The 24,126-nt window shown below is 37.0% G+C and overlaps 1 protein-coding gene across 8 annotated transcripts in view; it reads right to left on the reverse strand.

Moving 5' to 3' along the window:
• Positions 1-24,126, reverse strand: part of INPP4B (inositol polyphosphate-4-phosphatase type II B) — a 797,414-nt gene that overhangs the window by 202,198 nt on the left and 571,090 nt on the right. For all 8 annotated transcript variants that reach the window (XM_032412907.1, XM_032412905.1, XM_032412906.1 and 5 more), the window contains 2 exons: positions 19,847-19,958; positions 10,872-10,944 (listed from right to left, as the gene is read on the reverse strand). In XM_032412907.1, the coding sequence (XP_032268798.1) occupies positions 10,872-10,944; positions 19,847-19,958 (185 nt within the window). The remainder of the gene's footprint in view (positions 1-10,871; positions 10,945-19,846; positions 19,959-24,126) is intronic.

Below are 24,126 nucleotides of genomic sequence, written 5' to 3' on the forward strand. Positions count from 1 at the left end.
GTATGTTGAGACAAAATATTTAAAATCTAGAGTTGTATGTCCAAAGAGATTATATTTTTAACAAATATTATCTCTAAGTTTTATCAATTAGATTATATCACAGATCCACAGATAAAATTAGTTGTATTTATTTTCTTTCTTTTTTTATTGAGATGTGATTGACATATTACATTAGTTTCAGGTGTACAATGTAATGATTCAGTATTTGTATGCTGTTGCAAAATGATCACCACAATAAGTCTAGTTAAGGTCTGTCACCATCATAGTTATAAATTTTTTTTCTTGTGATGAGAACTTTTAAGGTGTACTCTCTTAGTAACTTTCAAATACAGTATTATTAACAATAGTGATCAATTTATATATTATATCCCCAAGACTTACTTATTTTATAATTGGAAATACGTACCTTTTGACGTCCTTCACCAATTTCAACCATTTCCACCCCCTACCTCTGGCAACCCCCAATCTGTTCTTTGTATCTAAGAGCTTGTTTTTTTGTTTTATTTATTTATTTATTTTTTAGATTCCACATATAAGAGAGATCATATGATATTTATCTTTCTGCGTCTGACTGATCTCACAGCATAATTCCTTTAAGGTTCATTCATATTGTCACATATGGTAAGATTTCATTCTTTTTTTATGGCTGAGTAATATTCCATTATATATATCACACATTTCTTTATCCATTCACCCATCAGTGGACACTTAGGTTATTTCCATGTTTTGGCTATATTGTAAATAACGCTGCTATGAACCTAGGGGTACCAGATACCTTTTCAAGCTAGTGTTTTCATTTCCTTTGGATATATTCCCAGAAATGGAACTGCTGGATCATACAGAAATTCTATTTTTAATTTTTTGAGGAGCCTCCATACTGTTTTCCATAGTGCCTACACCAATTTACATTCCTACTAATAGTGCACAAGAGTTCCTTTTTCTCTACACATCCTTTCTAACACTTGTTATTTCTTGTCTTTTTGATAATAGCCATTATAGTAGGTGTGAGGTGACCATTCATTGTGGTTTTGATTAGCATTTCCCTGATGATTAGTTATATTGAGCATCTTTTCATGTACCTGTTGGCCATCTGTATGTCTTCTTTGGAAAAATGTTTATTCAGATCCTCTGCCCTTTTTTTAAACTGATTGTGTTTTTTTGCTATTGAGTTTTATGATTTCTTTATATATTTTGGATATTAGGCCTCATCAGATATATTTTCTTTCATCTGAAATATAAGCCAGCCAATAAAAGAAACTATGATATCTTATTCATTTTTAAAGTGACAATGTTTCAAAGATGTAAAAATTTTACTACAACCTCTACTGTTCCATCTCTAGAGTCTGAGAAGAAAAAAAAGTTATCTATTGAAGTCAACATAGTGTCAGTCAGGTTAAACTATTTATGGGATCTCATGAATTCTAATATAGCTAACATGATCAGGAATATAAACACATTCTTTTATAGTAAGACAGAAAGTCTCTGAAATGTCCAAATTTTTTCTTAGTACCCTAAGTAAATATTCAATTACTTGGCTTATGGATCCTCGGTATATGTGCTGCTTTTAAACCTCTGAGGTTTTTTTCTTCAAGATTATATGGAATTTTTGTAAGAATCCTTCATTTTTCTTGCCTTTTATAAAGTAATAATTTTTTAGAAAATTTGTATTTTGAATCAAGTTACAAAATACAAAATTTTTCATTTTCTCAATTATCCCAAAGCTAGTCTTTCCACTTTTGATTATATTGTTTTTATTTTAATGCTTTTCAGTGTATATAAATATAAATCTTCACTGAAATAGCTTAAGCAGAAATCAAGGGCAGTTGGATTAATGAGCTCCAGAACTCTCCTCTGACCACCTGGTACATATCATACAAGGACTCTGTGGGAATGCTCCTGTTTTTAAGGAAAACACTTGGGACAAATTAAAAAAAAAAAAATCAGGCAGCTTGATCATCCAAAAGAAAATCCCAATTATGTCTCCCATCTAACTTTTATGTTACAGGTTGTGATCTTCTGAAACTCAAAGGTCTCCAAACATTAGTACTAAATCAGGATTTCAATGTAGCTATAGTGGGATCCACCTTACAACCCAATGTAATCCAGCAGCATTCCTTATTAAACACCTACTATGCATAAAGCAAGAACACCTACTGGGTATCTTAAAATACCATATAATGGAATATGACTTAAAAAATGGAACAAAAATATGGCTCAACTTTTTACTACCATGCAAATTTATTGTACTGGTTACAAAAAAGACCAGATAATATGTTCTTAACTCAAAATTCTTACTGTGTTTATAATGGGGAGATTTTATCATCTTCACATAAAAGTAAGGCACGGTATTCATGCACCAAATACTGAACAATGCATGGATCATAAATGATGAATACTTGTGTCAATTTTTTTTAAGTTTCTTCCCTATAGAAGAGAGACAATTCTAACAATTTTGCACACTCATTCCAGCTATGGGAATGAGTCCATCACTTTCAGCTCTGGCTTTTCATTGATGCCAATTTTCTTTTTTTATAGAAGATGTATTTCTGACCATACAATAGGCCTGTCTACTCAGAATATGATCTAATATCTATTATAAATTCTTTAGAGACCCCTGTGTGTATGCTCTTCATTTTTTTCACTGTTTTTGCCAAAACAATTGCTAAAAACATCATATGACAGATTCTACCAAGAGAAAAGTAATGGAGATATTCTGGACCACATCATGGTCTTGGGATGACTTAATAAGAGTAAAGTTCTAAGCTGGGCCAAATATTGATACATCCCCCTTGAGGTCCACTCCCTATGGTGAGCACAGGAATAGAAAATAAATGGCAGATTTTCCCCCCAGATTGCAGCACAACTCAAATTTCTATATTGTTTCTCTCAGACACTGTAGCAGAGCTTCTTTACCAAGGTAACATGCTCAGCAATTGTGAAAGCTAAGCTGTTTAATTGTGAATTATCAAAATAAAGATGCCAAAGAAATGTTCAACAATGCCAACGCATAGACAATACATAAAGGAAAACAACAAAGCATCGCTGTTAAAAGCAAACTAGGGCAGAAAAGATAAACCAGAGAGATACCACAAGAATGATTTTTTTTTTTTTTTCCTGTGCCTGTTTTAGGAACATCAGTAGACAAACAAGAAATTTACAAATTTAGATTCAGAGACAAAAGGGTCATCAAAAAGCCAAATGCTTATTTCCTCCAGTTGTCTTTAATGTATCTCTCGAGAGGAAGCTCATCTGTGATTATCTTCGTGAACTTTCTCGCATTCAGGAGGTGGTAGACGTCACATGTCACATATTTAAATGGATTCTGACTTTATTGGCTTTAAGCCTTACAAAAATCATTAGTTTAATGTCCTGCAGATTCTTGTAGAGAATTCATTCTGTAGCTTTTAACTATGCAGTTGTTTAATAGTTTAATTATTCAGCTGAATGTACATGCATTGCCCGTTTTCCAAATGTTACATTATACTTACTAAAGATAAGTCTGTGTAATCCAATTAGATACTGACATTCCCTCATTTGTACTTGGAAATATCTTAGATTTATATACATCTGAAATGTAGGTTGGCTCTTTTTAAGATTGGATAAGAACTGAAAAACCTAAATAGAAATCACTAAAACGCTATCCTAAGCATGGTTATGGAAAAGAGGTGGCAAGAAGACATGAGAGGAACTCGGAAAACACTGCAAGGAGAGATCTCTTCTAAGAACAATAAAGATGAAAAAAAAAAAGATCAAATCAATTGTTTAAAAAATGAACTCCTAAAAATGGTTTAGTTACTTTTCTCTAGGTTTGTTATAAAATCTAAATTATATTATTGTGTGTGTTGTTTTTTAAAGAAGAAAAAGAAAGAATGGAATAGAAAATAGGATATGGGCTGTGTTGGACAAAGTGCTGTTTCTGTAGTCTAGCCAAAGCCATAAGTTCTTGGCCCTCCATCTTCAATTTAAGGCCAAGAATAAGAAAAACTATTACAGATGTCAGAATAGGACATAAAGATAATATTTTGTGGGCATTTAGTCTCGAGTTGATGATAATTGGCGAGTTTAGTGTGTAGAATTTGGATTTTAGATTTTAGATGGTCAGAAAATGATTTGCGCATCACTCTTTCCAGTTTGAATGATTTGCTCTGTTCATTCTAATTCCGTAATTAAAGGATACCAGTAGTAAAGGTTGAAGGTGGCTCATAGTTCATGCTGAGCAACCTGAAATGACCTATAATTCTCTGAACTCAAGTTGTTTCTCACCAATTTCCTTCTGTTCAAGGAATTCCCTGCGTCTCAAAGGAACATTCCTCTTTCCTGGCTGTCAGTAAACTCAAGCTGTGCTAGCACCTCTTCCAGGAAGACTTCCTTGGCTTCTACCCTGTCCCTTCCTATAGGTTTGTCTCCTTTGTCCTTCCCATCCCCATCTCTGTCATGGTTCTTAACCAGTCGTGCTACAACTGACTCATTATTCCATGTCACCCACTGGAGTGTCAACTCTGTGAAGGCCAGGATGGTGCTGTTTTTCTTGTCCTCATTTTATCTCCCACACCTAGCACAGTGCCCAGTAAATACAAACATTCCACAGAAAGAAGCTTAACCCTTCCAACTCAGATGTTTCCCACCATTACTTTCCCCAAACGAACAGTTAGATCACCAACAACTGTGTGAACTGAGAGAGAAACATGCAAGAGTAAAGAACATAATTGAAAACCTCACTTGAAGGAAGCACAGGCATCGGAATGAAGGATGAAAAAAACCTGATTAAGAGGAAGGCCTCCTCATATTTGTCCACAAAATGTTAGCTTTTTGGCCATATCATCTTCTTGCCTTTATTTTTCTTCTAGTTTTACCCGAGATGGGCAGTGAAGGAGGTAATGGACTTGCTACAGGGAGTTAGCTGAAGCATTTAAAGGTGTCTAAGAGATGATTCTTTTGATTATTAGACAATGAAATTCACTCTTCCACTGAAGCTATTTAACATTCTAAATATATTAGTACACAGTAATGAAAATACATGGAAATTCCAAAAGAGCAAAGTTAACGGACTCTATCATATTTGTTAAAACAGCAAAGAGCAAAGAAATCTGGTGAGTAAATGTAAAGGATCAAGGGCCAGTATGAAAGGTCAAAATGGCTCCAAATTTTATATAGCAGAGACTTATAAATACAAGGGCAAAATCTATTTAAATTAGTATGGGGAAAATACAACAGAGATATCTTTGGTTATATAAAATGACATCATCTAAAAATCAACAAGGTAGTAGATTTCATAGCTCATGAATGAAAAGAAAGGGGGAAACAGGGAATTTGCTTTTTTGCTGGAATTCATCACGACTTAAAATGAGTAAAGAGGGACATATTTTTACCAATCTCTTAATGTATTCTGAGCCATGAATGGCTTTGGATGGGGGTATTAGTGAGGAGAATGTTACCCCAATATTTAGGTATTGTGAAAGGCAGCTAAAATCTATGGTTGTCATATGAGGCAGGAAACATTTTTTTAAAATAATTTCCATACCCAACGTGGGGCTTGAACTTACAACCTCAAGACTGCTGTACTGACTGGAGGCAGAAAACGTTTAAAAATGAGAATTTGACAGTAATTTATCTGAAGTATAAATTGAAATGATGATACACTTGCTATCAGCCATTTGACAGCATTTATTGAGTTCCTATTGTATTCCTGGCCCTGGAGATACAGAAATAAATAAGCAATGTTCCTTCTTCTTAAATAGCATATAATCTAGCATCTTCTGCAAAGTAGTAGATGGCTTAACTCTAATTTGAGAAAAAGAATCAAAGATATAGTGGCCTATTTTCAGAAAAAGTGTGATTCATCTGTGAAGCAAGAAATGCAAAACACCAATAAATTCTCCAAACAGGAAGGGGACTGCACGGATCTAGGACGGATAGCAGGGAAGTCCCCTCACTTTTAGATTCCAACTTACACGGTCACAGAAATCTCAGCTGTCAGATATACCCTCTGTGAATATGGAGGACGGTATGCACGGTAATATACAGCATGAACGTGCTCTTCAAAGAATATAAAGGATAATTTCACGACTCAAGCAGTATGGAACTCAGCCAAGGAAGATGCTGTATCAGATCTAATGCTTGCTGACAGGGGAAAACTCACTCAAAATGTGAAGAAAGGAGGAAACGTTGTGACAGGGCCCATTAGCTCCCCAGATTTGGCATAGTGCCAGAAGGGTCCATGGGCTGAAGTACTCTGTAGCATTATACTTTTACAAGGAATCCTGGGAGAACTGAGACTCTAGAGAGAATTATCTTTTTCACAGAATTTTGAAAAGGTATCTTTCTGGTCAGGCTTATTAAATAGAAATAACTTCTGAGAAAGACATCTGCAACAATGACAAAAAATTAATATGTGACTCCATGTGAAAGGGATTAAAATGAAGACTTTTATGAAATATTTCTAAAAAGCAGAAAAACAGGATAAGCTAAATTATGCTCTATCGACTTCAAACATGTGAGAGCCAGAAAAGGAAGTCAAAGGCTGTGCAGGTTTCTGTGGCATTTTAAAAGAATTGATGTCCAAGGAGGCTGACCCGTGTATTAGGGTCACGCTGCTGGTTGGCAAATCTAGGCTTTGACACCAGTTCTTCTGACAGCCCGTCCGGTGCTCTTACATTAATACCACAAGGCCCGTTTGTTATTGTTCTGGGCCAGCTAAGTTCCTCAGCTGATGTGACTTAGCAGGGCATGTGAGAGGAGAGGCCTGACTGTACTTCTCTGCTCCCCACCCCACCACCACCAAGTAATTTTAAGCGTTCTTACTACCATTTTGCTCAAATGAATAAGCAAATAATGAGAGACGTAAATCTACCGTTTTAACAACTTTATGCTACGACTTAACATAGTTAGAGAGTCAAACTAAATAAGAACTTCACATTTCTAATACTTACTGTGTCCTCTAGTGTGTCTAGTTTCAGAGAATGTAAATGCACCAGCTGAAAGGAATGTGTCTCCCCATATAGCTAAGGCACTTACATATCTTTCTTAAGGAATTGCAAATTCTGCCCCCCCCCGACTCGTCCTTTCTCTCCTTCTGCCCTCTATTGCCCAGACTCCCAACATATACGTTCAACTTGCAAGGCAAGCAGGGCATGAAAAAGGTGAGAACTTAGGGGAAAGAGGTTTTTTTCTTGTTAGTCTTATAATAGATAAGTGAATTTCCTGAATAATAAATCAAGCCTCTAGAGATATAAATAGAATAGTGAAGAGCTGCTATGAGATATGATATTCTCTTCCATTCACTCAATAAGTACTTCATAACTCACTTGAGGCTGGGAAGTTCCATATAACACATTAATACAAAGACTTGAAAAGAATGTCAGTAGCTCCCTTTGCCTACAGATTAAAAAAAGAAACACAAAAAACCACATGGGACTATAATAGATTAATTCCAAAGTTGCTGAGTTTAGATAGAAAAGTAAATAGAACAAAAGACAAAGGTATGCACAGGCCAAACTCATATGTATTCTAAATCCTGCACAATGCACTTTTGTATTTTGAGCAGAAACATTTCATAGAGAGTACTTAGTTGTATTTTAAACACATTTTTAAAAAATCTAGCTTTTGTGGGACGCCTGGGTGGCTCAGTGGTTGGGCGTCTGCCTTTGGCTCGGGTCATGATCCCGGGGTCCTGGGATTGAGCCCCACATAGGGCTCCCTACTTGGTGGGAAGCCTGCTTCTCCCTCTCCCGTTCCCCCTGCTTGTGTTTGTGCTCTCGCTCTCTCTCTCTCTGTCAAATAAATAAATAAAATCTTTAAAAAAATAAAAATAAAATCTAGCTTTTGTAACATTTGACTCACATTTACTCTAATCCTTCCCTAATGTAAGAGGCTCAAAGAAAATATCTGTGGCAAATATCCTAGGTTCTGAGCGCTCCTCTGGGTGGCGTGGACTAAAGACATTGAGAAATATCATCAGAACTAAGTGGGGTATCACCACTCAAACTGTCATCTCCATAAAAGGAGAAAGGCTGTAAGCAATCACTCCACTAAGTATATTTAAATTGCAGAATGCAGCTGCCTCCATCAGTCCCATGTCAGTTGTCTTTGTCATATTACTATTTATACATCGGGAATGGTATCCTAGTAATCTGGAAGAGTTAGTACACTCCTAAGACTCATGCCTTATGGATTTTATGGCACAGGTATGAGGAGGTGCAGATTTATTTTTCACAATGCTCCTTCCGTCTCTTCTTCCTTAGGTAATATACTTTCTTACTTAGAAAGCCGTTTTTCTCTTTCTCTTTGAAATTTACATTAATCAGTTTTTTTAAATGGCATTTCTTTGTGCATAAAAAGTTACAAGGTTTGCATGAGTGAATTATTAAAAAGTTATCTTATAATTATAGTGTAGATGATTGTGGTGATAACCTGATTCATTCAAACTGTATTTAACATGAATTTAATATGTCCCACACTCAATTTTATTTCTCAAAATTGACACTTAGTAAATTAAATAGATTATCTGGATACCTTAAAATAAAGGATTAAAGGTTTGGTCAATTTTCAGGTGGAAAACTAAATGTGAGGAGGACCATTTGAGGATGTATTAGCTATTTTAACCAGCCTGAAAACTTATTGAGTACTTCTGGAATACATGGCTGTCTGGGTAGACTCATCACTATTCATTGCACATCCCTTTCAATATTGCATCCTAAATGAAATGAAAAAAAATGTCATTTGCTCATAGGCTAAGTAGCTGCTCCTCTTTGGTATAATCCCTCATTCTATGTAAGTATAATTTGTGCTTTTTTGTTATTACATTTTATTTGGGTTCTCTGTCTGTATAATCATAGTCAAAGGGTTGCCTTTCCTTTCTCCATTCCTTATTACTAGAGGTTTCTGGCAATGAAAAACTGCTAATATTTTATATATATATATAAATATATATATATTAAAAATCTTATTTATTTATTTGACAGAGAGAGAGATAGCGACAGCAGGAACACAAGCAGGGGGAGTGGGAGAAGGAGAAGCAGGCTTCCTGCCGAGCAGGGAGCCCGATGTGGGACTCAATCCCAGGACCCTGGGATCATGACCTGAGCCAAAGGCTCAACGACTGAGCCACCCAGGCACCCCGCAGTTATATATTAGTAAGCCTTTGAAATTCAGTATCATTCACTAAGCTGATTATTATGCTAAGTATGCCATTGTTTAAACATATGACATGGCAGGGCTAGAAAAATACTAAGGCTTGTTCTGCTGTTACACCTACTTTAATTAATGGCTTTTTAGTAATAGCATGGCCTAGTAAGTAAGAGAAAAAGGCCTTGGGATCACAACTGGATTTAAATTCTGGACCTGACACTTGCCAGGTAGGTGACCTTGACCAATTTCCTCATCTGTAAAATGAGGATAATGACAGTGCTTTTTTCACAGCACAGGTCAGAAGGCAAGCCAAGACATATGAGGCATTTAGCCTACTGCTTGTCACTGTACTAGTCATTGTTTACTATTAGTATCAATGGTAACATAATGTACATTATCATTAAAAAAGTAGATCCATAATTTACACACACATTTTATTACATTTTTTAATTGTACTATAGGTTTCAATTTTATTCACAAAGTTATTTAATAGATGGTTTAGTGCCTTGTTGAAATTCAAATATATTACTGTAAGCAACATATTCTATACATACACACCCAGGAACAATGAATTTTTCCTACTGAATCCATATATCTAATGGTTTAACAACTTTGTTTTGAATTCTATAATTAGAAAGTCAAATTAGGGGCACCTGGGTGGCTCAGGGTCCTGGGATGGAGCCTGGCAGGGAGTCTGCTTCTCCCTCTTCCTCTGCCCCTCCCCCCAGATTATGCGCTCTCTCTCTCTCTCTCTCAAATAAATAAATGTCAAACTAAATAAGAGTTTCATATTTCTAAACCTTACTGTCTTCTAATGTGTCTTGTTTTGGTTTCAAATAATACCAAATCCAAAGGTAAAAGGAATTTGTTTTGCCAAATAGCCAAAGTATTTTTATATCTTTCTTATGGGATTGTCATGTTGAGTAAGGGACAGGCAAGGCTAGGTAGGGGACTAGGGTCACTCAGGGGGCGATGTAACCAGGCTCACAGAAACCCCACATGTGGAGAAACAGACATGATATTTACAAGAACACCTTGTTTGCACTCATGATATTTACAAGAACAGCTTGTTTGTTCTCATGATAGTTACAGGTCCAACATGTTCATTCTAAATATAGAAATGATATTCATAGGGCGCCTGGGTGGCTCAGTTGGTTAAGCGACTGCCTTCGGCTCAGGTCATGATCCTGGAGTCCCAGGATCGAGTCCCGCATCGGGCTCCTTGCTCAGCAGGGAGTCTGCTTCTCCCTCTGACCCTCCCCCATCTCATGCTCTCTCTATCTCATTCTCTCTCTCAAATAAATAAATAAAATCTTTAAAAAAAAAAAAAAAAAAGAAATGATATTCACAAATCAACCATGATATTGACATGATACTTACCAAGTTCACTCGTCAGTTTCCTATAAAAGACCGACCGTGGAAACTTTCAGTGGTATTCCATTCAGGAACCCTCTCACTCTGGAGAGCTATTTTCTTCCCTTTCTATTTTCACCTTCGCTTAAACTTAACCCTTTTGTGTCCCAGAAATTCTTCGGCTCCATGAGACAAGAATTTGTCAACAGTGTCTACCCATACTCCACTGGCATTTATTTTACTGCGTTTACAAATGATTCTGTGAGGATGTTGCCCAGGTTTAGTATTGAGTTCACAGAAAATTAAAACTTTAGGTTTATATGAAACTAATGTAAGTTTCCAAAACTGAGATACATACCTGCCTTCAAAAAAGGTAAAACTGAGATACATACCTGCCTTCAAAAAAGGTAAGTTATCTTTTCCATTCACACTTTCTGGGGCTGTACATTCACATACCAGTGCACACTAGGGAAGAATAAAAGGAAAAAAAGGTGAAAATAATGAAATTAAGAAATGAAATTCTTTGATTTTGTTTACAAAACATGAGGCTATGCACATGGTTTCAAAAAGTTGAACGAGATTTTTGTAAAACTACTTTCAGTTTTATCTTTATGAAGCTTAACTTTTGATTATTTACATATATATATGATTGTATTGCATAATTAACATATATATATGATTGTATTGCATAATTATAGACTGTCCTGGTTCTAGTTAAAAACTACTTAGAAAAGAAGGCAAAAAAGTGGAAAAAAATTGTCTCCAACATGCTAGAAATCTTCTAGTACAGCAAATCACATTGACAAGCTGGATGGTTTTGTATTTGTCACCTCAGATAGTTTGGGATCAATAAAAAGCAAATTACTTTCTAGAGTTCACGTAAAAGTTTTAAATAAAAGATAAAATATGTTGTACCATCAAATTACATAAGACAAAAGGAGATTTTTGTGGCAAAACAATGCAAACACTTGCCCATAAAAAGCTGGTCCAGAGGTCATGAATCTATAATCCATGATTAAGTTCATGAGCTTTTACAGAACCAACACTGCTCTGGACAGAAGAAACACAGAAGAGCACATTGCCATGTTCCTAGTAAGTGAAGCAGGAATAGACAATATCCCAGACCATGTAGCACTAAATGATGGACTCTCCTTAACTTTCTTTGAAACCGTAATTAACAGAGGAAGCAGCTCTTCCGGCCTCAGAAAGCTGACAAGAGACCTATTTTCACACAGACACCAACATGACTGGCATTTGTTTTTTCAAATGAGTTTCCTTCTATTGCTAGCCACAAAAAAAGGGTGTGTGTGTGGTAGTTTTGAGGAAAGAGAAGAGTGAATTTTTAAAGCAAATATATCAGACATAGATAAATGCAAATAAAAACAGAACAAAGGAAAACCCAGAAACTGTTTTGGTGAGGAGTTCTGAGGGAAGCAGCCAATCTTCTGTAGCATGCATGGCTTTACTCAGACTCCCAAGGGCTCAGATCACCCTCCCCAGGAGAATGTATCAAGATTGTTTGGGCTATTTCTGAACTCTGTTCCCTCCACTCTTCCTCCTCCAGGCACTAGCCCCCTTGGAGAATTATGGCCACTGAGGTCACTGTTAATGATGGACATATCTGTCAAGCATTTTGAGAAGAAAGAGAATTTAAAACATTGATTTAAATGTTACTTCTGTATTCGTATAGTCCACTACTTATTCCCCATCATAAACATTCATCACATTACTCAGGAAATTTCTTCATAGGGAAAAATGTGCTCATAATTTCTTTAGTGTTTCTATTGAGGTTCTGCTTTACTGAAAGAATGAATAACTGTAAACAGCTCTTATAATCTGATGTGCTCTAAATCATTTTCCTGACCAAATCAAAACTCAAGAGGTGATCGTTTCTTTTACTCCACAGTTATTTGGAAAATGGACTTCCCAAATCACTAGAGCAAGGTGCAGTGATGCTTGGACATACTTAAAATTCTTTCTCTTATTCCCAATATTTCCTCTACACTTTTTAGTTCATATATGGCTGTTAAAATAATCTTTCATAAACATTAATATCTTACCAGTGCTCTGCTCTAAAATGTGTAACTGTTATTTGCTGTCCAATCAAATCCAATATTCTCAGACTGATGTTCAAATCCTTTCATCATTTGTCCCTGATATCCTTCCACATAATAACATAATAGTTATATAGCTTTGAGCCATCCTCCTCTCTAAAACAGGATTATCACCTACAATATAATTTATAGAAATGGTTTAGATTAAACCCTTTTAGTAAGGAAGTCCATAATTCATAGGGATCAGGCTATTACCTTGAGAAACTGCTTCTCTACATGGAGGGAGCCCTGCCTCTTCATAATCAAAGTCAACTTTCTGTTTCCTAATAGAAGGCCTGTATTATTTTACCAAATGGATCAGAAATAGAATTTTCATACATTTGTATCTTCCATCTACACTGGAAGGCAGATATTCAGAATAATTTTAACCTAATAACATTCTTATTTTGCAACTTTATTGTATTTTAAAGCTTTACTATTCACAATGCTGTCAAGATTTAAATCCACAGCACATAAACAGAAAATATCCAATAAATATTTATTAAATTAATAAATATTTTTATATTTGGACTAATTATGTTATTCAATTGTTTCCCAAATGTACTGTCTCACTATTTAAATTAAGAGTTTTGAAGCCAAGAACCATAGTTCTTAGTTCCTCAGCCTATTCTGTTTAATTTTTTTACAGTTGACCCTAGAATCATTTTTACACTGTGCTAGATGCTACATAGAATGCAAAGATTAAAATGATTTGGAATCATTAAGCACAGGCTTAAGGAGCCTCCAGCTATGTATACTGTTTATTGCTGTCATTATGATGGATATTTTCAGGGTTACGCCCTTATACTGTGTGTGCTCTTAGTGTAACAACTTCATATTTGTGATTCTGAGCAGGAATAACAAACACCACATGCTTTTTGTTCCAATAGCACTGTAAGGCTATTGATTTTGATGAGTGCTTTAAAAAGTGTCATCTGACGGTAACTGTGACCAAGAAGAAGAAACATGCATAAATTTCTTGGAGCTTAATGATGTTGAGTATCAACTAACATACCAATTTGCCATGCATTGGGCTAGAAAATTAACCAAACTGTAAGGACAAGGATCATAAAGGACAAAGACCGATACTTCTTGGCTAAGCACTTTTACATTTGTTAGTTTATTCCTTAGATCATGGTTGTTAAAGTTTGGTCTGGAGTCTCCTGGGGTCCCTGATAAATTTTGTGTTTGCACCCTCTGCAACATCTGGCACAGAGTGAAGACAGAATCATTTTCATAATACTAAAACACTATTTGTCTGCTTCTCTCTCACAAGCATATAGTGGAATCTTGTAGAGGCCCTATTACATAATCATTGGACAGCTAATGGTATGTGTGCTTGTGTACTCTTCTGTTTTAAACATTTGTTTGAAGTACTAACATGATAAATGTCCACAGATACCACCTAAGTAAGCAAAATCTGTAACATAGTATCAGTGGATAAAATCCACATAAATACCAATTTTAAGAGTGTAAAATATGCAAATTGCTACACTTTGGTGATCTCATTCAGTCTCATGGTTTAAATACCATCCAAATACCATCTGACTACTCACAAATATCTAATTCTAGCTTGAGCATCTCATGTGAACTCCACACACAAACCTCCAACTGCCTGGATGTATGCATCCATTTCAAATTTCAAAGTTAACATCTCAAAATCTCTGGTCCTTCTGCACCTGCTCCTTTCAGTTTTCTTCGTCACTACAACTGGTAATTTTATTCTTTGGTTTTCCTTGGTACCTGGAGTCTGGCCACATTTCACTTTCTCTGATTCAACTCATCAACTCATCTTCATTTCTGCCTTGAGTCTTTGCAATAAACAGGCTCCATTCTTCTGTCCTTGCTTCTTTTAGGCCATACTCAACATAACACCCCAGAACGGTCCTCTTAAAACATGAATCAGATCAATTTGCACCTACACTCAAAAATCCTCCACTGTCTTTGCATCTAGCTCAGAGTCTAATGATCTCTAAGGGAGTATACAATTTGTCTTCCCTCCCTGTGGACCTTATCCTCAACTCCTACCACTTTCCTCTCCAACCCCCATTTCCAGTCATTACAGGCACCCTGCCACCTCAGGGCCTTTGCCCCTGCTGTTCACTCTACCTAGAATTCTTGTTCCTCTCATATACCCACATCTTGCTCCCCTATTTTCCTGCATGTTTCAGCTCAGATATCATATTACCAGTGAATCTATCCTTGATCACCCAGTATAAAAGGGCCACAGCCCACACTCCCTAGTAGTCCTTGTACCCTTATTTTTTTCGATAGCATATAGTACCATCTGATCAACAATATATTACTTGTTTATTTTGTTATTGTTTACCTCCCTAGAAGGCAGCATCTGTGTCTATGTGGTTCATTGCTGAATACCCAGAACCTAGTAGAATGCCTAGAACATAGAAGGCAGTATTGTTTGACAAATGAATGATGAATATTATATTCCTGCAAATATCTTGTAAGATAAGTCAAATCAGTTATATTATTTTCAATTTTGTATTTGGGAAAAATAAAGGGACAAATAGTGTCTGCTTTAAGATGCTCCTTAGCTCCCTAGGACTCTACCTTTTCCCTGACCATGGCCTAAGAATGTCTGATTAAAACACCACTTCAAAATATGGGGGCAAAATGACCTGAGAAGGGCAGCAAGGCATCAAAATACTAGTTAGGTTAGGCTCGTAGTGAAAAGATGATGTATTATTAGTCCACTTATACCATCTCTGTCACTGTCATAAATACGTAAGGCTTTTTCCTTTTGTAGAAACCACCACTACTTTGATCATTAGTACTGTGCCCTGTGCCACATTCAAATATAATACAGACATTAAACAAAAGGGGGAGACAAGGCAGGAGCTGAACTTGGCCCCCGCAGAGCCTCACTGGAGGATGCCTGTTAAAAATCCTCCTCCCCTGACAAAAAGCCAAGTCACCTTGGTGGCAGGGCAGAGGGGAGGGCTATCTCACTTGATCTTGTTGGCTGTTAATTACATTGGTTTTTCTATCTATTACCGGATTTGATCATTTTGCTTCCTCATTCTCCTTTCCCTAGTAGCGTATTTTTTTCTTTTGACTATTTAATTCAAAGTTGTTTTTAAAAAGTTTCTTCCTCTTTCCTTTATAATGCTACACTCTTTACTGCATCCTCACTCTAGTCTTTACTTATGGACCAGTTTGTACACAGCCTTATATGCAGCCAAATATTATCCCTTCTAGGAGACAATTTTGGATTTTATTTCTTCAAGGTAAAATTGACTTCATTTACTCATTCACTCATTTTTCCTGTGCTAGGCTCTGTTCTAGGCACTGGGGGGAGGGGTAAAGGAGAGAAGAAAATAGACAAATATCTTTCGTGGAGCTTAATTCTAGTGAGGGAAATAGACAATAAGATAAATAAAATATATGTGATGTTGGACAGTGATAAGTACTAAGGACAAAAATAATGCAAAGAAAGGAGATAGAAAGTTTCTGGTAGGCATGGCAATTTTGGATACAGGGCAGAGAAGGCAGAGTGAGAAGGTCATATTTTGCAAAAAGACCAGAAGGAAGTGAGCGAATGAAGCATATAGTTACCTGGGGAAAATGCTACAAAGATAGATTGAAAAACAAAGTGAAGGACCTGAGTCGGAAATGTATCTGGAATGTTTGATAGCCAAGAAGCTAATGAGGCTAAGTGAAAGTGAGCAAAGAAGAGTAGAGGATGAGGTGAAGAAAGTAATGGGGGGCCAACACTCACAGGACTTTAAGTGGGTCACTGAAAGGATTTAGGTTTACACTTTCAGGGAGTTGAGAAGCCACTGGAGAAATGAAATGTTCTGTGTTATGTCTTAATAAGTGCTCTGCTGAGAATAGACTATGATGATGGGGGTGTCGGGAAGGAGGAAGAAGGGACATTTAAGAGACTACCATGAACACGTACGTGACAGACAATGCTGTGAGAGGGAAGGGCTCAAAAGTCACTGGGTTCTGGATATATTTAAAAGTCAGAATCAGCAGGATTTGCTGACATACTCACTGTGCCTGAGAGGAAGAAATGAGTCAAAGGTGACTCCAAAAGTTAAAAAAATTTGGATACCTAATGCGACATTTCACCTACTATATGAGCTTTGTAAAATGTCCATGTTACTGTTTCTTTTGTGAATTTTTCTTTCTCTAGCTATGTGATTTTAACACTTTGTCTTCTTTCACTATGTATGTACATATCAAATAAAAGTTTGAGCCGGGGGCGCCTGGGTGTCTCAGTCCCTTAAGCGTCCAACTCTTGGTTTCTGTTCAGGTTGTGATCTCAGGATCGTGGGATCAAGCCCAACATCGGGCTCCGTGCTCAGCAGGGAGTCTGCTTGAGATTCTCTCTCTCCGCCTCCCTCTACCCTCCCCACCCCACTTGCTTGCCTCTCTCCCTTTCTCTCTCCCTCTCTCTTAAAATAAAAAAAAAGTTTGAACCAGTGTGGTATGGTGAATGACCTTCTGAACCACCTTTGCTTGATGAGAACTATATCATAACAATATAATTTGAGGAAACAAGTAAGTTAATGTGAGAGGACAGAGTTTGGCTTTTCATTTATATTTTATTCCAGGCTCTGGAGGTTATATGAGATTAAAGATTCAAATGTAGTATTTTACATCAGGGATATAGCTATGAACTGGATTGTGTTCCTCAAAATTCATTATGTTGAAGCCCTGAGACCCAGTATGACTGGATTTGGAGACAGTCTTTATGGAGATAATGAAATTTAAAGATGATAAGGGTGGGACTCTAATCCTATTGGGCTGGTGTCCGTATAAGAATAGGAAGAGACACAAGAGCTTGTTTTGCTGTCTCTGTGCTAATGTGCCAAGGAAAGGCCATGTGAGGACACAGCTGAAAGTCTGTACGCCAGGGAGGGAGCCCTCACCAGGAACGAAGTCATCTGGCACACCAACCTGGCACTTCCTGGCCTCCAGAACTCTGATAAAATCAATTTCTGTCGTTTAAGCCATTCAGGCTGTGGTATTTTATTACTATGGAAGCCCAAGCTCATTAAAACAGGTATTATAATCTTTTATCTACTTCAGTATACACAAGCAATAACGTGTCACTCACCCACATGACTGGTGCTAATAGTTTCATTTCTTTTTCCTCCATTCATACAAACTCGGGAGAGCAGTGTTGTTTTACAGATAACCTCGATTTCAGTTACTTTGTCTTGACCTATGTTCAGTCATTCACTAACTTCAGGACTTAAGTCCCCATTAGGAGATTGTGTTAATACACTTCATAGAGATTTTGATTTAGCAGATCTGCAAAGAAGTTTGCATATCTAACAAACACCCCAGAAAACTCTGCTAATGCTTTGTGAAACACTGAGCTAAAGTTATTCCCACATAATTGTAAATATTGTGCACAGTGGACCTTACTACATGTTCTTCACGAATCATGACACTTCTGAAGGATTGCCAACAGAGTTTATAATAACTTTATAAAAAATTCGCAAAAGGTCAATGTTTACTAAGAACCCAGACAGGCCAGACTAATGACAACAATGGTACATTTATCGTTTTAGTCAACTTACGACTTGTACGTGGTACATGCTGATGCTGCCACCTCCTATTTCTAGAACAGTTAAGTCTTTTTAAGTTCACATTACTAGGTCAGAAACATTATGTGGGGCTTTGGTGGGGTATATTCCTGGGTATCAAGTTCTCTGCTTACGAAAAAGAGTATGATTCACTTCGCACTATATAATAGCAACACAGTAAAGGAGTCAGGCGGTGGGCAAGCTTTGAGGGAATTGGAGAGGGGGCTAGTAATAGATTGGGAGCAGTCAAAATAGGCCTCCGTTGAAATGGGAAGTGTTTCTGCTACTCGTCTCCTGGCATACTGCCACAGGTCTAGGCACAATTGTCTATTTCTGTTCTCAGTTCCCCACCTGGCCTCCAAATCTTTCCTCCTTAATCTTGAGGCAAGATTAAGATAATCTTGATAATCAGAGGTGTTGATGATTCATGTGGTGGTGACTAATACGCACCTTATATAGAACTCCAAAGGAAAGGGGGACTGATGAAGGGGCCCCATAATTGGGGGTCTCGGATGCACCCATCCTAAGAGCCACACTGGTGTTTTGAATACACAAATCTTGAGAAGATCTGCTGCAAATTCTTGACAGTCCTTACATTATCAGGCAACCAGATTCAAACTTTGAGCCTCCCTGGAATATTTTCATGATCCTCACTATGTTCTGAGGGAGAGTAGAGGAACAGAGAAGAACAAGGCTTGGCCCAGCAGGTAAGACCCTAGCTTATTCTGGGGGCAAGAACAATATTCTTTTGAAAGGCAGTCTTAGATTTCTTTTGTAATGTTAATAATTTGTTTTTTATTTTTACACAAAAATTAATTTGTTGTGTTAGATAAACAGCATTTCTCATGTAGATGTTTTCTCAGCACCCCAAATTCAATATGCTCCTAGATAAGGGCCACTAAGCCAGAAACTAAGTCACTAAAGGCCTTATCCTTAGAAAATGCTCATTTATGAAAAGGTAGGAATTATAGCGTATACACAAAATCTTTCCTGAAAAGATGCAGTTTTTAAGTCCATCCCCTGTGCCTCAATAAAGTAGGCGACTGCATTCCTAGGACAGGAATTTAGTTTAATACTTATATCTAAGTTTCTCTTTCTTAGAGAAAAGAGAGTAAAAAATCCTGGACACATATTGATATGCACTGGGACCTTTATGCTCAGTTCAAGGAAGCTGCTTCCCCTCCAGCTGGCGATGCCCCTCCTCCAAAGCTGTTCCTCCACTTTGCGCTATTTCCTACTTCTCTCTCTGCAATTTTATAAGGCCCAGCATTATTAAATCTGTGCTCCTTCACATACAAATGAAATCTAAACTCAAATTGCATTTCTTTCTAAAGAGCGTTTTGAGAGTAGAGAAGTGGTTACTTTTGGCAGTAGCCCTCCCGGAATCTTCTTTGCGTCTCACGTAGGGTTAATTAGGGCAGAATGCAGCAGTGATCAGTACTTTTGTTCCAGCTGAGAGGAGAGTGTCAACACAGGGAGCCCCGGGCGAAGAAGAAGGCGTTGCTGAATGGCGCATGGCTTTGCAGAGTTCCGTGCAAACAGACCCTCTGGTTCAGCGGACCAAACATGCTTATGGTACTTCAATTCCAGAGCTGATTCTCATTTGGCTTATGAATAATAAGATTTCATAGTGCACAGAGGTGTTGATGATTCAGGCAACTGGCAAAACTGATCGTTTCTAATTTAATTTGTGCATTGAGCTGACTGAGACCCTACCTTTTGTCCCTGCACATCTGTGGTGATGTGGTCGGCTTCCCCATCCTCAATCTCCCCCATCTTCACGACACTGACTTCTATGGTGCCAACAACTTTGCCACCATCTGAAGTTCTGCAACCAAAAATAAATGAAATGGAAAGGTAAGAATCTTCTCTCTCCTTAAAGTATGCTCAAACATGTTTGTTTCTGAAAACCACAAATATTACTCTTTACCTTCATTAGTTTTAATTAAACAAATCTACTTTAAAAACATTAAAACATGTTAATATTTGTTGTGGTGTTGTGGTTAATTTAAAAAAAATTGTTAACCACCAATTTATGAGGTAAATGCACTGACTGTCAAAAGCTACCTCATGATAGTGAAACCTCTTCCAGGCTCTCAGAAGTGGACACAAATATCATGCATCGGTGTCCTGTTTGGCAACACCACATCCCCACAACAGCATAAACCATGGCTTCTCTCTACCAACTGCATGGGATGTTGCGCACATCTGTCATGGAAACCACAGCTGGGGGCACCTGGGTGGCTCAGTTGGTTAAGCGTCTGCCTTCGGCTCAGGTCATGATCCCAGGGTCCTGGGATGGAGCCCTGCATTTGTCTCCCTGCTCACTGAGGAGCCTGTTTATCCTCTCTCTCTCTGTCAAATAAATAAAATCTTAAATAAAAAAAAACAAAACTACAGCTGAATAAAATAGAAAAGAATATAAACATCCCTATACTCTTCTCTGACTGGGCCACTGGCCACAAAATCTGATTCTGTGCCTTTTTCCTAACACTATTTTTCTTTCTAAGAGACTAGGTAAAGGAGGTTCTCTCCCAGCAAACATAAAAAAGTTAAGGTACATGCAGAGCAGAAATTAACCATAGAGATAATTTAGTAAACACTTCATCAGATAAAGAATCGGAGACTCAAAAAGATGGAAAGACTCATCTGAGGTAACCAAATGGGAAAACCAGAAATTCAGGTTTCTATCTTCTTCACGTATGTTGGTCATTGAAAAACTCCATTTAATGATGATGATTATTTTATTAAGATTTTCATCATCATCATCATCTTCAACATATGAATTTTCTGGTGAACAATAATGAAAGAGAAAAATAAAATGAATAACCACCCTCCTTTAAGATTCTCTAATTTCTTTTCCTGGGCAAGAAAATATACAGAATAAATGGTGCCATCATAACATGGGAACAGTGTGACACAATGATATTTTCCCCTCGAATCTCATTTTGAAGATAGGCAGCAAGCCACTCCATAGGCATGACATTTTGCCATAACTTCTTTCTTAACCTAATTGACTAATATTAGAAACACGATGCTGCCTTTTCTTCTGTCATGTCTTTTTCAGAAATTTGTTTTTAATTTTAATTGGGATACAAATGGTGTCTTTCTTTCAACCAATTCCTTCTAAATGTCACTATTTTATCATTAAAGATGTCAGAAAAGAGGATTAGGAAAATTTCTATAGTTTACCAAAATACTAATTAAAATAATGAATACGTTAGGTGAAAAGGAAACCAAATTATGTTACTAGATCATGGCAGGTTTTTCTCAAAATATAAAAAGTATAAATTAAAACACACCCTTTGAATTATGCTTTTAAGGAAATTGAAATAGGAAAATTCTGGTGACATATGCATACCTAATGTCATAATGTAATAAAATAAAAATTGTGTACATAGAAAAAAGTGATTTCTTATTAAAATGAAGATTTCTTATTAAAATATGAAATAGAATGCTTTTTGGTGACTTTCAAAACAGTGGAAATCATCATATTGACTTAATTATTTGCAATTGATATAGAAACTTTAAATACTCATCACAAAGAAGATGTGTATAAAGAGGACACTATAATCTATGATTTTGTGAAAAACTGCATTAGCTCCAATTCTGGGGTAGTTTATTCATTATACCATTCTCCCACTGGAAAATGACATCATAACTTGTCATGGTGTGACTTAACTCTGTACAATTACTCAGTACCTAATAAATAAAGACTTTAATAAGAGCTCTCATTGGCACTACTCATAGCTTTTTTAGAGGTTTGCAGGTTCTTTGTCCCCCAAGCTGATCATCAGTAACAATTACAGGTATCTTTTCCTTTTCGTAGGAGTTGCTTAAAATTTTTTGCTTGAACAAACTGAGCTAGATTCATTTCTAGGAATGCAAACCTATGTACAACTTTCTAAATTTTTTCACCAAACTAAACCAAACTATGCCATAATGATTTGAAACAGAGGGTAGGCTTTTCACAGTCTCTCCTGGGCCTGGGTTATAAACCAGTATGTGCCATAGTGGTCAAAAGTGTGCACTCAAGAGTTTGGGCTACCTGCTAGCTGCATGACCCTGGGCAAAGAACTTAACCCACATGAAACTTCGTTTGTAAAATGGAGATGATCATTTTATTGTAAGGATTAAACTGTGGCATGATGGCTGTAAAGTGCTCAGCACAATGCCTTAAACAAGACGAGTGCGTCTTCCTTCCACCCCTCCTCTTCGTCCTCGTAGTAGGGCAGTGGTACCAGTAGCAGCAACAATAGAATCGCTATGTCATTAATGGTATTTATATATGATGTTTAATTTTATAATGTATTATATTTATATATGATATTTAATTTTATTCTCTCCAGAACTTTTACTAGCATAGGCATCTAAGACGATAGTAAAACATTATAGGATCTCAAACTTCATTTCAACAATGACTGAGTGCTCATTAAAGATACAGAGACTTAGTAATAACAGATATTATGAAGCTTACATCCCTACTAGTGCAAACAACACAGGTTTATAACTAATTACAATGTGGCTGAATCTTTCAAAGTGTGAAAGTGACTGAATAAGTAATGTACTATGGGAGTGACCTTCTAAACTACAGCTCTATCTATTTCTGTTAAAACAATTATCTGGGGTGCCCTGGTGGCTCAGTCGGTTAAGCATCTCTGCCTTCGGCTCAGGTCATGATCCTGGAGTCCTGGGATCCAGTCCTCCCTCAGCAGGGAGTCTGCTTCTCTCACTGCCCTTTACCCTGCTTGTGCTCTCTCTCACTCTCTCTCTCTCTCTCAAATAAGTAAGTAAAATCTTAAAAAAAAACAATTATCTGGCTACTTTTTAAATAATTTTAACGCCTTCACAGTTTCCTACTTCATTTTATCTTCTATAGGCTTCCACTTAGTCCCAGAGTGGAATCAAAGCAAGGAGCTTGCTTAATCTAGTGATGCTAGAATGATTCTAAAATCTTTTTTTTTTTTTTCCAAAACCATTTTGGATAGGCAGTTCTGACTACTCTAAAGCATGTCTCTTCATCTGAGATTTGTGGGAGACAGAATGGGGAATCCAAGTTATAAACTAAAGAGCTGAATTCAAGACACCCAGAAGCATGGTTCATCCTGTCAACGAACTGGAATATAAGATGTGGAAGCTGTTTTCTATTTATCCTGCAACAATTTAACACACACCAAGTATGGATATTCAACACTTCTCTTCAGTCAGGGGAACCATGATTGAAGTATCTACTTCATGTTTTCAAAGGCGGTTTCAAAGGTGATTTCCCACAAATTTAGAAGAAAATTCATTCTTAAATGCTTAATTATGTTTTCAATTTATCACCCATCAGGTTTGTGGGAGGGGCTAGTAATAATAGCTTAACATTATTCATTACCAAAATTCTCCCGAATTTTATCTAGTGGAAATCATATCTTCATGGAAGATATATGGAAGAGACATCTGGGCTAGGAATCAAGAAATCCAAGTACTACTTTCAGTTCAGCCACTAACTAGCTATGTGACCAACGATATATCACTTTAGATCTCTGGATTTCAGTTTCCTCTGCTACACAACGAAAGTGGGTCTCTAACAGCTCTTCTATAATATTAGCACTCAAGCGCAGTGCTCTAGTCACTCCTGTGATTCTATCACAGACCCCACAAGCCATCATGGACCGATACAGCCTCAGGAAAGACCTCAGGTACATTCTAGCCTCTCCTCATTCCTCATCTTCTCATCCTACCTTCCATGCAAACAAACCAAACAAGCCAACTGCATGCCAAACCGGGGAAGTAACTGAACACTTAGAGTCAAATCAAAGGGCTGGTTTTTCTTGTAACAGCCAATGCATACATACAGATTTGACTACCATTATGGCACAGTGTTTTGGTGTTTTTACAAAGATACAAATTTGACTGAACCCAGACAAAAAAGTGATTTTACACACTTTCCTAGCAATTTACATGGCAACAAGAACAGGCTGCAGTAATAAATAATGATTTCAATCTATATG

Source organism: Phoca vitulina, unplaced genomic scaffold, assembly GCF_004348235.1.
Source record: "Phoca vitulina isolate PV1807 unplaced genomic scaffold, GSC_HSeal_1.0 scaffold14, whole genome shotgun sequence".
Classification (NCBI taxonomy): Eukaryota; Metazoa; Chordata; class Mammalia; order Carnivora; family Phocidae; genus Phoca; species Phoca vitulina.